Genomic DNA, 16,716 nt, shown 5'->3' with positions numbered 1-16,716 from the left:
ATATGGGATTCTTGCAAGAACCCTGATAGACAAATATTCATCGTTACCTTGTTTCTAATTTTTTATTGAATTTTAAAGGTTTACAAAAAACTGGGCAGAAAATAGAGACATCTCCAATAACTGTTCCTTCCTCCCACTGCCATTAACATCTTGTTTTAATATATGTGCAATAATGATGAGCTAGTATTTGTATGTCATAAACTAAAGGGCAGAGTATAGATTCCGGTTCAATCTTGTGTTCCACTGTTTTTTTTTTGTTTGTTTGTTTGTTTTTTGTTTTTGACAAATGCACGTAAGCTTATACTATTCCCTGGGATAGAACAAGTTCCAGTCGATCTGAGACCCTAGTTAGTGACTGCAGGTCATTAGCTCTTAATGCGTGCACTGGATATAACTCCTACTTGCTTTCATGCTATGATCTGAACTGTGATGGGCCATATAGCCCTTCCAAGATGGATGAGTCCTGATCGGCTACATGCAAATCATGTATTCTGCTCTACAGAGCCCCTAGTGAAAAGGATTACTATATACAAATCAGCCGGAGTTTACAGTGTGCAGTTGGCAGGTTCCTTCCTCACCTGCTTGGGGTTATCACCTGGCTTGTCTCATTTCTATACACTGGGATCCTGCAGTGATAGGGGCAAGACCCATAATCTAAGGGCCTTGGAGTTGGAGTAGACCTTTGAGCTCTGAATGCACAGGTGTGTCCCTGGAGCACCACACAAGGACTTGAATTTCACGGTGACAACACTTTATGTTCGAGGCAGGGTTCCAGTTCTGGGTTTTAGTTGAATACAAAGACCTGTTCAGTTGTAGGACTGCTTTACACTAACTCTTAAACTGCAGATGCCTCTTCCAGCTCCTCAGGACATCACTTTTCCTCAGCTGTTCAGTGGCCTTGAATCTACAGGTGGTACTGACTCTTCCTTTGTCTTGAAGACTTATAACTTTGTCCCTCTCCTTCTCTCAGTATGGTCCCCACCTAATAAATAAACTAGATTTCTAGGCCTCTCCTCATGGATAGAGGGTACCCTGCAATCCTTCGTTTCCTCTTGAAATGTATCCAGGTCAGTTTCGTCCATCATTTGATACTGTTTGGGGCTTTGGAGTGAAGAAAGACTGCCTCATCACCTTCTCCCTGCTTTTTCTGAATCAAGCTCCAGACCAGAGAAAGTGTCCCTCCACCTCCCTATTTCTGTCCTGCTTCCGTGTAGCTCCCCCACTAAATGTTAGGATCACTAGACCATCCATAGAAGGAAGAGCAACCCTCCCTCATTGCCAGACTGGGCTCTCGGATGGTTATTTTTTGTTTCTGTGGAAGGATGTTGGAGACAATTGGACTTGTCAAACCGGGGAGGGAAGATACTATTGAAATATAGAGTGGGTCCCAAGTGGATGATGCTAAAGACCCACACCACCCAAGATAGATTCCACGGTAAATAAGCATCCAGCCTAAAACCTCAGCTTCAAGATGATAAAGTGCATATTAGACATACAGACCACAGAACCCTTGGAAGTGTGGCCACGCTTGAGGCCCTTCTATGGAATATCGGATGCTCCAGAGCCTCGCAGAAGTTGCCAACTCTTATTAATTGCAGAGTCTCTCTCTCTCTCTCTCTCTCTCTCTCTCTCTCTCTCTCTCTCTCTCTCTCTCTCTCTCTCTCTCTCTCTCTCTTCCCCCCCCCAGGCAAATTTTGAGTTCGAGGAAGGGAAAGGAGGGTGCCAGGAACTCCAAGAAGCCACCGCTCTTGAGTCGTGAGCGTCACAATAAGCCCCTGTGCACTCGAGGCCACTCAGGCTGTCTAAAAGATGGAGTCTAGCTGCTGGAAGAAGCTCAGATTTCTTCACTTCATGCATAATGGTGCAGTTCCCCCAGGCCCAAACTCTCCCATCTCAATCCCCACAGCTTCTACGTCCCAGCCCCAGCCCTCCTACATGACCTTCTTCCCGTCCTTTGCAAAGTCGTTTGTCCCACTAGGAGCTGCACTTTCCCTCGTCCTGTGCTGCGAGATGCTGTCCACTGAATATCTGCGTGACACCAGGGCGTTCCAGGCCAGAGCTGGCAGGACGCAGATCTGTGAGCTGGCGCGCGGGGCGGAACTGCTGGCCCGGGCCGAAGGCCAGGCGGGGGCGGAGCTCGGACGAGGGCGGGGTGGCTTCGCGGTTCCGCCCCCCAGCTGAGCCAGACCACGGTCCGGGAACTTGCCAGCTCAGAGGTTCTAGGGGCAGCCGGCGCGCTTCTCTGGTTGCAGCTTGGGCCGCTCGGGCGGCTCCTGTAGTGGGCGGCCAGGGGCGAGCCGGGATGGGCTGTAGACCCGCGACGTGATCAGCTCGCACGCGGACCCACGCCTCCCGCCGCACTGCCTCAAGAATCTATTCTGTGGGTGCAGGCACGCACCGGACGCAGACCCGGCCGGAGCATGCGGGGTGCGGTGTGGGCGGCCCGGAGGCGCGCGGGGCAGCAGTGGCCTCGGTCCCCGGGCCCTGGGCCGGGTCCGCCCCCGCCGCTACCGCTGCTGTTGCTGCTTCTTCTGCTGCTGGGCGGCGCGAGCGCGCAGTACTCCAGCGACCTGTGCAGCTGGAAGGGGAGGTGAGTCTTGCCGGCGATTCCAGCGTGGACCGCCTGAACCTGGATCGGAGCCCTTGGCTGCGAGTGGCAGAGCTGGTGGTGCCTGCGGGGTAGGGAGAGCTATGCTGGCCAAGTTCGGTGACCCTCGTCCCAGCTTTGGTTTCAGAACAAAAGAGTTGTGGCATCTGGGTCCCAGCTCGGAGAACGCCCATTCTCCGCGCGCGTATCACTGCACTAGTGGGTTTCCTGAGCTCCATGGGCTGCAGCTTCGATTCTCCCAACGGCTGGGATTTCTGATCCTTGGGAAAGGGTTGGGATTGTACTCATCTGGAGGGTCAGCTGTGGCGTGGAGAGCCCGGGTCCAAACGAGACCCGCATCGGCTGCAGCACCAGCCCTGTCTTTGGGGCAATGAGACGGGGTAGACACCTGTCCGCGGCCAAATGCAGTCGGGGAGAGCCCTGGGCCCGCTCGGTGAAGGTCAAGCCGCCCTTGGCAGCATAGCGCAGGGTTCCTGTGACACCTCTCTCGTCCCCATCAGCGGAGGACTTTTTGCTGTTGTTTTAACTGAAGTGTGACGTATGGAAAGAAGCACAAGTCACAAGTGTGCGCGGGCGGGGTGCCTGAGCAGTCGTAACTACTTTGGACACTGAGAACGCGCCAGGCACAGCGGCCAGCCCTCTCTCTTTGCAGAGCCAGTTTTATACGCTGCAAGTTGCCAATTCAGCGGTTTGCATAGTGCGCTGCGCTGATGCGGGTCTTCTCTGAAAACGTGGGCTGGGACAGCGGTGGGGGTCTGGAGTAGCTCATCCCACGGGCAGGGCGCTTGCGCAGGCCCGGGGAGGTACATGATGTGGTCTGAAGCACAGACTCCAGTGTAAAGAGGGGTCGTGGGGCAATGCGTGTGATGGGTGTCTTTGGTCAAGAGGGTTTTCTGAGAAAGGTGGACGTTGAAAGTGCCCCGGATGTGCTTAAGCAGGGCATCAATGGTTATCTTGTACACTTACAGTGCCTGACTTTCTGAGGAAACCACAGAGACCAAAATCAACGCTCATCAAGACTCCTGCTAGAGTGCTTGGACTGAAAGATTGAGAGCTGCCTTCTGAGTGCTCCAGCACCGCTCTTTCAGGGAGTTTGAGCTTTCTCTCCAGCAGAAATCCCTTCTGCCCAGCAAGAGCAGGGAGTCAGTAGAGCTTGGGGCAGACAAGAGCAGATTGGATCTGGGGGAGGACTGGCCTCGGGAATGCTGGCGCCATCACAGAGCTGGCCATGAGCCTGTGATGCTAAGCTCTTACCGGGCTGCCCTTTCCCCATGGTAATTAACTCTCTGCTCACAACCTGCACTGCTGAATTAGTGTACTCTAACCTAAGGTCTTGGGGTGTCCTGTTCCAGCAGACCAAAACCAGAAACCGAACGCCTGCCTCTGAATGAGGTTTCCAGACACTTGCTTTTCTTCCATTTTCTTAGAAGACTGTGTGCCTGAAAAACTACCTTTCCCTGAGCCCAGGGATCCATGGTGAGGGGTGACTGTCCCCCAGGTATTGAGGGATTGAGTAGAGACAAACTGAAAGACACCTTATTTCTGTGGGTCCATTCTCATGTTCCTTCCAATTAAGTGGAACCTGATGACTACCACATGATGCATGCAACTGCTGGCATGGCAGCCCCCAAACTCAAGTTTGTGAGCTAGCTACCTGTCCCCTTGGACTCCCCCTTTCCTCTGCCTCCCTCCAAAGCCAGGCCAAGGTCCTCCAAAGGTGTGTAAGCATTGGGAAGTGTCCAGTAACTGGCCGTCCTTATGCCTACCTGGCCCTTCTCCCGCAACTCATTCCTATTCTGGGATTCCTTTGAGGGCCTCTTTCCCAGGGCACAGCTGTACAGAGGACAGCTAACGGCATCTGGTAGTTGTGGGTAGGTAGACAGGATTGGGAGAACATGTCCCTTTTGTTATAGACATGGCCCCTACTTATAAATGCGCTTCACAGATCAGCTGACTACTGCCCAGCATGCTGGCATGCTTGCTACTCCACAGTGTTTATGACTTTTTTTTTTTTTCAAGCAGTCTAGAACAAATCATTGGGTGGAGCAAGCCACAAAGTGTTGGATTCTGGCCTCTGGTAGGAAGGGAGTTGCTCTCCATAGCCCTGGCCCTCCATTTAACTCATATAGGCTCTAGGTGTTTTCAAGGAATCAAGTTGGAACTTTTGAAATCTCCTTTTCTGTCTGTGTTGATTAGCCAGTGCCATAAAGGTGGACCATGAACTTTCCCACTATGAGCAACGGGAATATGGCAGGTGTAGTCACACCTGGGCTGTCCTGTAAGGTAGGAAATGAAAGGCAAGACTTAGTAGCAGAGCCTTTTGGTTTCGCTTGAATCCAAAACCCTTCTAGAGACCCCTCCCTGTCTCGTCCCAGTAGCTGGACTGGGGATGTTAGCAGTGTATCACAAGCCCTGCTCACATCTTCAAGACCTCACACTAATCTAGAATTGATGCTTTGTCTTACAAGGACGTTAAATTGTGTGTTCATCTGGGTAGTGAGCCTTGCTGATTGGAAAAAGAAAAAAAAAAAAAAGCATTGTGCTGGTGAAATGGCTTAGTAGTATAGTGCTTGTCTGTCATGTGCAAGGCATTGTGCTGCTCCTGGGACACAACGCACCCATACACACCATTTATAAAGTTTAACCTGTGATCAGATCATCCCTGTCAGTTTTATGGTGCAGACTAAGACCAGCTTTGTCTGAATTGTAGCTTTGTCATAGCAGTGGAATATGGTTATTTTATTTTGTGTAGCTGGTGGATCACCGACATGTCACGAAGGTGGTAAAGTCCTGTTGATCAGTGGTCATTTAAGATGATAGGATGGTGGGTTTTTGAAATGGAGATTTGGGGTATTAGGTATTCCAGTGGGAACCTGTCTGGCCCTAGGCTGAGGGACTCTACTTTAGTTCCTGCTTGTGGAAACATGGGCTGTGCACCTGCACTGGTTTCGATGTGAACGATTCTGTATCAAGCTACTAGTTGTATTCCTGTTGATCTGAATATCTTAGGAGAGTGTCCTGGGATGCACACTTAAGCTTAATCCTTCCCTTAGCTAGAGAAGCCTGAGTGGAGGTGAGCTAACAGGCACCTCATTTCTGTGGGTTCTCTGCCCTCATGTTCTTTCCAGTTAAGTGGACACCGCATAATGCATGTGGCCGCTGGGATGGAAGCCCTGAGTCTGGGCACTGTGGGCTGGCCTCTCGTCCCCTTGAGTATCCTATGAAGGATACTGTTTCTTTTTATCCATCTCTGCTGCACTGAGGCTCGGTGCTCTGAGGTCCCCAGATTCTCTGTAGTGAGGCCTCCATGCTCTTGATTCTCAGGAAGCAAAAAAACCTCATGTTGGGTGCTTTATATTAAATATAATTTATATTTGTAAGTTGAGGTTTGAGACTGTTCTGGTGCAAGTTATCAGTTGTCCCTTGATGTTGGAGACAGGAGAAAGAGAAACGCAATAATTAGGTTTTAGACATGTGCCCATTTAGTCTAATTTTCATATAATACTATAATTATGCCCATTCCTGCATAGGTGTCAGATGAACTTGTGTGAGTTTTATTGACTGTAATTTGTAAGTTTATTCTACATGTGTGACTTGGGTAGCGCCTGCTGTTCCTGGCCCAGAGCCTTGTGGGGGTGGGAAGCAGGTCAGGAGGGGTTCACCCACAATGCTTCTCTCTGATGTGGTCTGTGGGGTGACTTACAGTCTTAGACTACTGTAGTCCTTGTATACAAAATGAGGTTTTGGGGGCCGGAAGTGTGAGTCACTAATAGTAAAGGTATGCCATATGTTTACATTTTCTCTCTTGCAGAAAAGCTTTCTGGTAACTCACTCAGGCTAGGTTCTGGTTATAGCCTTTTTTCATTTTGCATAAAAATCCTAAGAATGTGGGTGAACCTGTCTGAGATCTGATCAGAACCAAACTCATGTAATAGAACTCTTAGCTGAAGCCACAGGTTTCTTTCCAAGACCACTGTGGTTATGACGTAACCTTAGCAACAAGCTGACTTTTGCTTTATGGTTTGAGCAGGAGAAACTTCTGCATTTTTAGGAGCTACAGTTTTTTGAGAACAATACTGCCTCACAAGGGCGTAGCATTCTGCATACATCCTTTCATTTGGCATATGTGAGACCAAATTATTACTTTAGGAATCCCATCTGAAGGTCCTCTTGTTCTTTAGACTTCTCTCCATCCCCTCCCCCAGGGATGTCTCCTTTACCCTCATAATGAATCCTGCTTTAGGTACTTGGATGTATTTTTAAAAATATGATTGGTTAAATAAACTTCGGGTCTGAACGACAAATGGTCAGATCATTGGCTTAAGGAAAATCAAAATCTCTTTATTTCCAGTGGCTGACTTCACCAGCTGGTTTTGGAAGTTGCTCTCTGGCATATGTTATTACATGCGTAGTGCACCCATGGCATCCCTACACCCACGTTATTCCATGTGTAGTGCACCCATGGCATCCCTACACCCATGTTATTACATGCGTAGTGCACCCATGGCATCCCTACACACAAGCTTTATCCTCATTTTTCACTTCCTTGAGTGGGTGGAAACCTCAGCTGGTGCAGTGGTCCTGCTGGTCTGCTTTGCTAGGTGTCTTGGAATACCCAGATCATTCTTGGCTGTAACTTCTTGGTGCCATTTCCTTGGCTCTGGTGTCCTGGGGTGCAGCATGGGATGTATCTAGGGTCTGGGGAGCCAGAATGGCCTGTACCATCAGATCTTTGGTCTTGCTCAGTGTTACTCTTGGAGTAAGTCCACTGGAAGCGGAGAGAGGTGGGTTCCCTTTACATGTGTCAGGTGAGTGTAAGTGGATCCTGAGTGAGGCTGAGCATGGGACAATGCCTGTAGGACGTCTGCTCCGAGATCCTGGCTGACTCTGTTCCCTCTTCCCACAGTGGGCTCACCCGAGAGGCACACAGCAAGGAGGTGGAACAGGTGTACCTGCGCTGCTCAGCAGGCTCTGTGGAATGGATGTACCCAACTGGAGCGCTCATTGTTAACCTACGGCCCAACACCTTCTCACCTGCCCAGAACTTGACTGTGTGCATCAAGCCTTTCAGGGACTCCTCTGGGGCCAATATTTATTTGGAAAAAACTGGAGAACTAAGACTGTTGGTGCGGGACATCAGAGGTGAACCTGGCCAAGTGCAGTGCTTCAGCCTAGAGCAGGGAGGCTTGTTTGTCGAGGCGACACCCCAACAGGACATCAGCAGAAGGACCACAGGCTTCCAGTATGAGCTGATGAGTGGGCAGAGGGGACTGGACCTGCATGTGCTGTCTGGTAAGTACCCTGTACAGGGCTAGCATGGGCTAACTTCTGTTTGTTGTGTACCTTTAGGCCCCTGGAGCTTCTGACTTGAGGGAAGTGAGGTGGTAGGCGGCCGTGCTGCCTGAGAATGGCTTATAGTTCTGGTCCCCAAAGGAGTGTTTATACCTCAGATGAGGTGGACCACCTACCCTTCCAACTGTCCCACAATCTGGTTTGGGTTTTTGGTGTCTGCTGTAGACTTGAACTAGTTTTGGGTGGGAGCAGAACAGTATCAAGCTGTGGTAGCCCAGAGGCTTTTGAGGATGGATGTTAGGATTGAGGAAGACAGGTAAGGTCTCTAGGGAGAGCACAGCTGACCCAGCTCCATCTCCACAAGATAGAACCGGAAGCCTGAGGAGATGCCAGCAAGTACCCGGTGGGGTCTGAGATTGAGAAAAGGAGGTGTGTAGCCAGGTGCCTGCTGGGAATTGGGGTAGGTAAACCTGGGAGGAGCTCCCCACTGGGACAGAGTAGTCAGGAGCTCCTATCGCCTGCTGTAGCTACAGCCTTGGATGCTGACTGATGAGGTTCTAGCACACATTTCTCCAAAGCCAGGGGAAGGCCAAATGAAGTGGCGTGTGTGCCTGGAGCTGTGGACTTGGCTTTGTTTCTGTTTGTTTTTTTCTTTTCTTTTGACAGAGCAGATGTTTTCTGTGTGACAGACTGTCCTGATAAGAAAGTGCTTTCATTTTAATCCCAGGTTTGGGAATATGGGGCCGCTTTGCAGCAGGTGACTGATTTGCCTCGTGCTCTAACAGAAGCATGGTTTTGCCAGCTGCAGATAGTTTCTGTGATTGTGTGACGTCCGAAATGCTGGGAAGTTCTCAGCGAACATATAAATGCAAGGCCCCTGAGAGGTGGGGTGGGTGGTTGTTGGTCATTCACGGGAGTCGGATGTGCTTTGTTAATAGTTGTGCTCAAAGAAGAAACAAGAAGAAAAAAAAACTAGATTCAGAGCTCTCTGTCTCCCCTCTATCTTTTCTCTCCTATCTAGTGATAGGGACTGAAACCTGGAGGATATAGGGTAGGAAAAAGAAGGGCCCTCAAAGTAGCAAAGACCAGCTACAACAGACAAGACTGCATCACTGATGCGTCATTGTGGTGGGTGGGTAGTAGAAGGATATCAACCTACCGTAGGGAAAGTCAAGTCTCACCTCTTGTGCTCTGATCAGTCAGGGTCTTAGTTCTCTGCTCACAAACAAGGATGGCTGGTAGTTCCCCAGACTGCCTTCTCTCCTCTCCTTTACTGTCTGTTGCCTCTATGTCCACACCTCCAGGCTAACAGAGGGGACCTGTAAGGGTCAACAGAGTGGCCTCAGGGTTTCCTGGGGCTCCATGAAGGTGGTAGCTCTGGTGTAGATATTTATCTGTAGGATTATGTGCACCTTTTAGGCCACAGGGTCTCAGACAAGGTAGTGCCCTAGGTAAAATGTCATGCTATACCTGTGCCTAGGACTTTGCTGTGTTTGAGCCTCAGGGTTCCCTCGTTATCCTAAAGCAAACACCTGCTTGTCCCTGGATGTCTGTGAAATCAAATTGCAGCGATTTTTCACACTTTGTCAATGTCAGACACTACATAGTGACTATTAGAATTCAGCACAGGGACTCAGACTGAGGTGGTTATGAGCTCTGGCCCAACTCTAGCAGTGCCTGAAAACAGGCATAGCAACTGGTGTTACCCAGAGCTGGGTGCCACCCATCCTAGAGAGCACTGCCTGAGTCCCAGGGTTGAGATGGTCTCAACCAGGACAGTTGGCTTTCATGGAGAATGGGGTCCCCTGAGCTGTTAGTGCTTAAGGAAAGGGTGGCTGTATAATGTGAGGTGTTAGTGCTGGCCATTGTCCGACTCAGATTGGGACAGCTTCCAAGGTTTCTATGGCCAGTGGCAGGCTTCCCCTTTTTTCCTGCTTTGGCTTTGGTGCAGCTTCAGAAGTGAGATATAAGCCAGAACTCAGGCAGCATCGTCAGAGAAGGAAGAGCGTACCCGACCTGGATGGTTATGCCAGAGGCAGACAAGCTCTTAGATGAATCAGTTCTCATTTGTGCTGACTCAGGAGAACTGTGGTGCCATGGGTTGGAACCATGTGCTGGTGAGCCTCGATCCCCACCCAGAAAGGAGAGAACCTGCCACTGCTCCAAGATAGGTCCCCAAGAGTGTCTACAGTGTTAGTTTCATGTTTGCTTGGATTGTATAGTTGCCTTGTGACCTGCATCAAAATGGAAAAGACCAGAGCAGTGGGGTATAATGCTGTCCCAGGGGTCAAATAGGTCAAATGAGAGGTGACCCCAGCATCTGGGATGCTGGATTTGGCTGCTTGCTCTGCATCTGCTGCCCCTCAGTCCTTGCTCAGGATATCTGGGCAAAGACACTACCTCTGATGCTGAGGGAAATCTGGCAGAGTAGTGAAGGCCCTACCTCTGACTACAGATAAAACTTCATCTGGAGGCTGACCTCTGTTTGTCGAGCTATGTAGGAGAAATGACTGTGGGGTGACCAGCAAGGGTGAGATTCTGTCTGGTTCAGGGGACAGGTACAGCTAGGGTGTGTCCTGGTTTCATTCCATCCTGGTAGGCTCATGACCTTGGCCATTGCTGTGGAACTCTGGGGGTGGGGGTGTCCAGTGAGGGGGTTGGTGGCAACAGTGGCATTTCTGACACACTCTGAAAAGGAGGGCAGCAGGATACTTTTCATTGCCATTGGACTCACAGGGTGGAGCCTGCTGCTTCTGAGTGTGTCTACTTATTCTCTCTAAATCCTTCTCTACTTGTTGCTAATAGGCTTGAGACACTGCATGGAGCCCCACTGCTCAGGTCCATTTGGTAGACTCAGAGTTTGGGCATGTCCCTGAGGGTGTGAGGGTTGAAGGCCATGTTTTGTTTGTTTGTTCTGTTGAGAACAGGGTCTTTCTGTTATGTAGCTTTGGCCATCCTAGAACTTGATATATAGACCAGGCTGACCTCAAACTCACAGAGATCCACCCACCTCTGCCTCTAGAGTACTGGGAAGACCGATATGCACTGCCGTGCCCAGTGGTGGTCATGTCATGAAGTGGAAGGAACCACTGTGCCCTGGAAGCTGAAGAATAAAGGGTGTGTTCTTTGGAGTTCTGCATCCTCTGGTCAGTTCTTGCCTTGGTGGTTTCTCAGGCCACTGTGATTTTCTTGCTATTATTTTTTTCATCTTAATCCTCTCTCAACCTTGAGTAAAGAACAGTGTGGTCTTCACTGACTTCCTTGCAAGGATGAACGGTTCAGAGAACCGTTGGGTCACACTGTCCTTTGTAGTGGTGATCATTGAAGAAGCCTAGGTCTTAGCTCCTAGGCCACTCTGCCCAGGTGCGTCTTGCTTCGCTGCTCCTGTTAAGCTACTGTACCTCCATCTGTCACAAGATATACTAGGGACCTTAAAGGGCTTTGGTGTGTAAGATTTTTGTTTTGGAATATATGTGTCACTCTGGCTGTTCTGGTTAGACAGTGCTGCCCAAGAACCAGTTGGTCTGGCTTACACGGTCTGCAGACCTTCCTAGCATCCAGCTATTCTTGCCTGGTTTTGTTCTCCCTGCTTTCTGGAGACTGTGCCCAGGATGGGCCCTCACCTGAATCTGTCCCCAGGAGGCTTAGCTCTTGTTTTCTTTATCTTCATTTAGTTTCTTTTATGTACTTTGCTGCCTGATTTCCAGAGTGGCTCCCAGGAAATGCGATGTCAACATCTGTAACCAGCACATTCTAAAGCCGCTTGAATTTGATTAATAATTCTTGGATGGAGCCCCTTAGTATTCACATCGAGTTTCTGCAAAAATGAAGCTCGGAATTAAGACAAGGATGCCTTCAGGTGGGCCATTAGCTCAGTTGTCACTCATGGCACCGACTCCTTGAGGTTTGCATGGATTTTCAGGATGCCTAGCCTGACAAAGGGGCATCTCCTGCAGGTAGTTCTGAGCTAGGCCACGCACAACTGAAGGGGGTGTTCTCTGCAGCTATCAGCTGAGGTCCTGGCACATATAACTCACAGAGAGGGCGAAATTTAGGGACTTGTTTCAGGCTACATGCCCAGACCTGGGGTTACTGCCCTTCACCTCCTCTCCACTGGAAGGAGCAGCCCTGGCTCAACTTAGCTAACTCTTCACTCTGAGGTGCATTAGGATAGCTTCTGAGGACCCTTGTCTCCAACTCTCAACACTGTGTGGCCTGAACACTTAACCTTTTCTCTAGCATCCGCTGTCCTTCCTCCTGAAGGAGGCCCTCAGATAGACTGCGGGTCACCAGGGTGAATAAACCTGCCTGTGGGCACAGGTCAGGTACCAACTAGGGTTGACTCCCCAGAGTACTGTACTCTGACACTAATGTTACCCAAAATGTTAGTCCCTGAGGTCTCCTGCATTGCCAGGCCCTGTCTGTGCTCCAGACCAGACCAACCCATGTCTGCCCACATCCAGTGTAAGCGCTGGTTCCTAGTCAGTGTGAGAATGAACAGCTACAGAAGCCAAACTCCTCAGCAGCTACAATGCTGAGGTTCAGGTGACATCAGTGATGGGGACTGTGGTGACCCAAGCAAATATCACAGGAAGGAAAGGGCTGCAGGGCAACCAGAGTTGAGGGTGGACATCCAAGGGACCAGCAAACCAGTTTCCAGGAGTTGTTCTACATCCAGGTCTCCTCAGCAGAAGTTTCTGGACCGTGAAGCTGGCATGGGGGTGGGAGTGTTTCTTTTCTTTTCTTTTTTTTTTTTTTTTGATGGGTTGTGCTGATGCCAACAGGTTGTACTTGTTTGGCAGCTTCTCCCTTTTCTGATAACTAAATAGAAGCAAAAGTGCTTGCAGGTGAGTGGGTGGGTGAGTCACAGAGTGCTTAGGCTGGGAGGCACCCCGCCCCCCTTTCTGGGGTAGGTCCAAAGGATAGGGCCCCAGACACACCCAGCTCAAGGGTCCACAGAGAGCTGTGCTTGACACTGTAAACCTGAAGACTTTGTCTCAGATTTGCTCCTTCAGGACCTGACAAGGCTTCTCTGAACTTCTGTTGGCCTGGAAACACTTGGCTTGCTTGCCTTCCACCCACATGAGTGCAGTCTTGGTTCCCCTGGGGCCAAGTCACCAGCACTTAGGGTCAGGGTATGTGGCCTCCAGGCATGTAGATAGCATTGACTTCTTCCAGGACCAAGGAGCCCTAAGACAAGGGCTTCCCCAAAGCCTTTGCAGGGAAATAGCTACAGGGAAATTTGTCTGAGTTGTCATACCATAGAGTTTCTGTTTCCTGGAGAACTTGGGCCCAAAGCAGGACAAAGCCTTGAGACGTAATTCACAGCAGATAACAAGCTTCCATCTTCTTGAATCTACTCTGGTTTGTGGAGAAGCTGCTGGGCCACAGTTTCTGGTTCACACCAGGGGAAATGGGGCGAAGGGCAGGAGGTGGCTGGAGAAATGAGTTATGTAAGTGGTTGGCCAGTGAGGGAGCTCAGTCTAAGAATATATGCACCTCTGAGTTCTCTGTAGGATGCCAGGCCCCAGGTTCTGGGTGTCTCAAGCCTGAGTCCTATGAAAAAGACTCAATTTGATGGGCTCTTATAGTGTATAACTTGTCCCAGGGCTCAAGGAGGCTAAACTGATGACCCCACCCCAAGAGCCCATATCCATAGCAGACAGATAGATTCCCTCAATCATGCCCACTCTCCCACGCTCCAGTCAACACTCGCTTTGCCGATGCTTAGCTTTGGTTCTTGTAAGAAAAGCCCAGGGCAGAGGGGCTGAGTGAGCTTCTCCTTTGGGGCCATGATATGGAGAGTAGACATCGGGCTGCAGTAAGGGTTCTGCTTTGCATTGAGATACCCACGCCATTTTAGGTTGTGCGTGTGGAAGCTGCAGGAGGGTACCTTGGTTGGGTAGTATCCACATGTGGTTTCAGTTCACCTCGGGGTTGGTTTTACATTTCAACAGGCTTGTAAGAAGAATTTTGTTTTTATTGTTGTTTTGTTTTTAAATCAGTAGGGTTGTTTATTTAGAACTACACTAACAAAATGAGTGGCATGGTGCTCCTTCTCTTTGTCTGGACTCCTCTTAGTGCGGCTATGAGCTAGAAGGGCCAAGTGAGCCCTTGGAATTAATTGGCTGGCTTGACAGAAGCTGGCCTCCAGCTTTGCTGATCACTCCCGTGGTAGAGTTGGTGTTGGCCAGAGGTATCACCATGATTTTATCTCACTCAAGCACACACCCTCACGAGTAGGCCAGGGAGGCAGGCCGGTTGTATTCTGCAGTGCCAGGACTGGGGAGGGTCTGTGACTAAGCAGTGTTGTCTGGGCTGTATCATTTCCCTGTTCTTTCCTCCTCAGCCCCCTGCCGACCTTGCAGTGACACCGAGGTCCTCCTTGCCGTCTGCACCAGTGACTTTGGTAAGTCTGTTCCTGTGGTTGTTTTTCCAGGGTCTGAGGGGTTTCCCAAGTCAGCATTGATTTTTTTTTATGTGTGTGTGTGTGGGGGGGGGGGGGTTACTGAAGCTACTGAACCTGGCATCACCCTGCAGTCACAGGAAGTAGTGCGTTGTGTGTACACTAAGGTGAGTCTGCACACCATGCATGCATGCAGGCAGAGTTGGGGCTTGAATTCTAGGCGTGTCAGTGTATTCTCACTGTGCACAGCAGCTCACAACCTCCTGGGGACTCTGGAAGTCTTTCAGTTCCCAGTAAGTTTTCACAAGTGCTCTGGGAACATAGTTCATAGGGCAGTCCTGTGTGTTCCTGGGCTAGCCCCAGCTCAGAGCTCTGTTTATTCTTCATCCAGGTGGTTGGGGTTTTGAAAGCCCCTTTGGAGTCAGGGATATTTTCTGAGGGTTGGAGGCTCCTTGCCAGGATATTTGCACAGTGTTCTTCTTAGACCAGGGGTAGTCCTTGCTGGACAGCTGCCACAATAGTGGCTACAGTAAGCTGGGGTCCAGCTGGCTGTGCTCAAACCCTCATCTGAAAGCCAAGAGCTATCACTTGGTGGAACCTTGTCACCTTACTGCTCCACTCTCCAGGCTTTACCCAACTACCCAATACAAGTCGCTCCCTGCCACCTCCCCTCTAATCATTCTTGTCCTTTGAGCTGCACTGTGACACCTGATGGGACCCAGAACGGCAGAGCATTTTGCATCTTTTCCTGTTCTTACCTGGAGGAGAACGTGTTCTGTGTAGCTGATGCCCAGTGGAGTACCTCCGTTTGACAGTATCAATACCACAGACTTCTGTTCATCATTGAGCTTTCAAAAGGCTACTATGTGACTAGAGCAGGTTCATGTCTAGTTCTAATGCCTTTGACAGCCAGGGACATGCCCAGGGTGACATGTGCTATGTGCCTGCCATTGTTGACAGAGCCAGAGCTCCTTGGATTTGCTGATCTCTGTCTTCTTCTACAGTTGTCCGAGGCTTCATCGAGGATGTCACCCATGTACCAGAACAGCAAGTGTCAGTCATCTACCTGCGGGTGAGCAGGCTCCACAGGCAGAAGAGCAGAGTCTTCCAGCCAGCTCCTGAGGACAGTGGCCACTGGCTGGGCCATGTCACAACACTGCTGCAGTGTGGAGTACGACCAGGGCATGGGGAATTCCTCTTCACTGGACATGTGCACTTTGGGGAGGCACAACTTGGATGTGCCCCACGCTTTAGTGACTTTCAAAGGATGTACAGGAAAGCAGAAGAAAGAGGCATAAACCCCTGTGAGATCAATATGGAGTGACTTGCAGGGTGACACAGTACTGTTGTCCTTCAAATGAGCCATGGTTTTGTGGTCTCAGTTGCTCTCTCAAATCCTGATAGAGATTGCAGACTGGTGGCATGAGCCCATCCTGGTGCTTGAACTGGGAAGGTACATGCTGCTCTGACCCCATAGGTCCTAGCCAAGGGTGCCCTGACCCATTGGAAAATGCTGTAAAATACAAACTAAGTTATTATATTTTTTTTTGTAAAAGATGCCTTGGTGTGCCATTTAATAGTGTTTTTACAAAATTATTTTCAGCCATTGGGTTTGGCCCAATATATTGGTGGGCACTAGGGATGGCAATGGGGCTTCCACGGCTGTGGCTCAGCCTTGTTATTCTTGTGATGGAAATGTATGGAACAAATACTTTCTTATTTCCCCTTCATTTTATTTTCTATTTTAAAAGCCTATCTTTGCAGTTGAGAACCTTTCCAGACTATGTGGAGGCTGCTTCCATTCCAGAGAATAAAGACCAGGATCTGAGCCCAATATTACATCCATCTTAACCCATCAGATGGATGTCCACATTGAACCTTCTCTGCTCAGCTGTGGCCTGATGTCCTAAGACCTTTTGCTCACTAGACAGTTCTAGATGGTGCTGCCTGGCTTTAGGCCCCGACCAGGCCACTGTTGCCTTCTGCCTCTGTCCACACCTTTCCACTGAACCAGTCCTGTCCTTTGATCCCCGGTTTTACCAAATGCACACAGCAAATCTCTGAATACCAAATAGGGAGCTGGGGACAGGCTGTGTTTCACCTGTGTGTGTCCTAGCTCACGGGGACAGGCTGTGTTTCACCTGTGTGAGTCCTAGCTCACGGGCCCTGTCCTGCTAGAGTCCTGGCTAGGACCTCATCATTTCTTGGAGTTGCTTCTTCCTGTTCAAATTCTGACAACTCTGTGGCCCTTACCAGTTCCTATGGCATGTTGGGGGATCCCTTCCCCCTCCAGCTATGGGCCTCAGGGGTAAACAGACCCAATACTTGTGTTTATTTACTCATCAGGTGCTTCCTCCCATGCAGCTTCTGAGGCAAGACCTAGGAGAGATGGGTATAGCCAGTGAGCACC

General features: G+C 49.9%; 1 protein-coding gene across 1 annotated transcript; it reads left to right on the top strand.

Moving 5' to 3' along the window:
• Positions 1-2,168: 2,168 nt before the first annotated feature.
• Metrnl (meteorin like, glial cell differentiation regulator) lies at positions 2,169-15,863 on the top strand. The gene is made up of 4 exons (XM_034507159.2): positions 2,169-2,590; positions 7,515-7,900; positions 14,250-14,309; positions 15,311-15,863. Exons 1-4 carry the CDS (start codon positions 2,421-2,423, stop codon positions 15,628-15,630), a joined length of 936 nt encoding a protein of 311 aa, XP_034363050.1. The 5' UTR covers positions 2,169-2,420; the 3' UTR covers positions 15,631-15,863.
• The last annotated feature ends 853 nt before the right edge of the window (positions 15,864-16,716 follow it).

Source organism: Arvicanthis niloticus, chromosome 6 (assembly GCF_011762505.2).
Source record: "Arvicanthis niloticus isolate mArvNil1 chromosome 6, mArvNil1.pat.X, whole genome shotgun sequence".
In the NCBI taxonomy this organism is placed as follows: Eukaryota; Metazoa; Chordata; class Mammalia; order Rodentia; family Muridae; genus Arvicanthis; species Arvicanthis niloticus.
This window is presented reverse-complemented; position numbering and strand designations above follow the sequence as displayed.

What these genes read in the sequence shown, in the direction of transcription:
- Metrnl (XM_034507159.2), top strand. Translation starts at nt 2,421, where the DNA reads ATGCGGGGTGCGGTGTGGGCGGCCCGGAGGCGCGCGGGGCAGCAGTGG. An exon ending in CTGTGCAGCTGGAAGGGGAG is followed by an intron (nt 2,591 to 7,514) that starts GTGAGTCTTGCC and finishes CTCTTCCCACAG; the next exon opens with TGGGCTCACCCGAGAGGCAC. An exon ending in CGTCTGCACCAGTGACTTTG is followed by an intron (nt 14,310 to 15,310) that starts GTAAGTCTGTTC and finishes CTTCTTCTACAG; the next exon opens with TTGTCCGAGGCTTCATCGAG.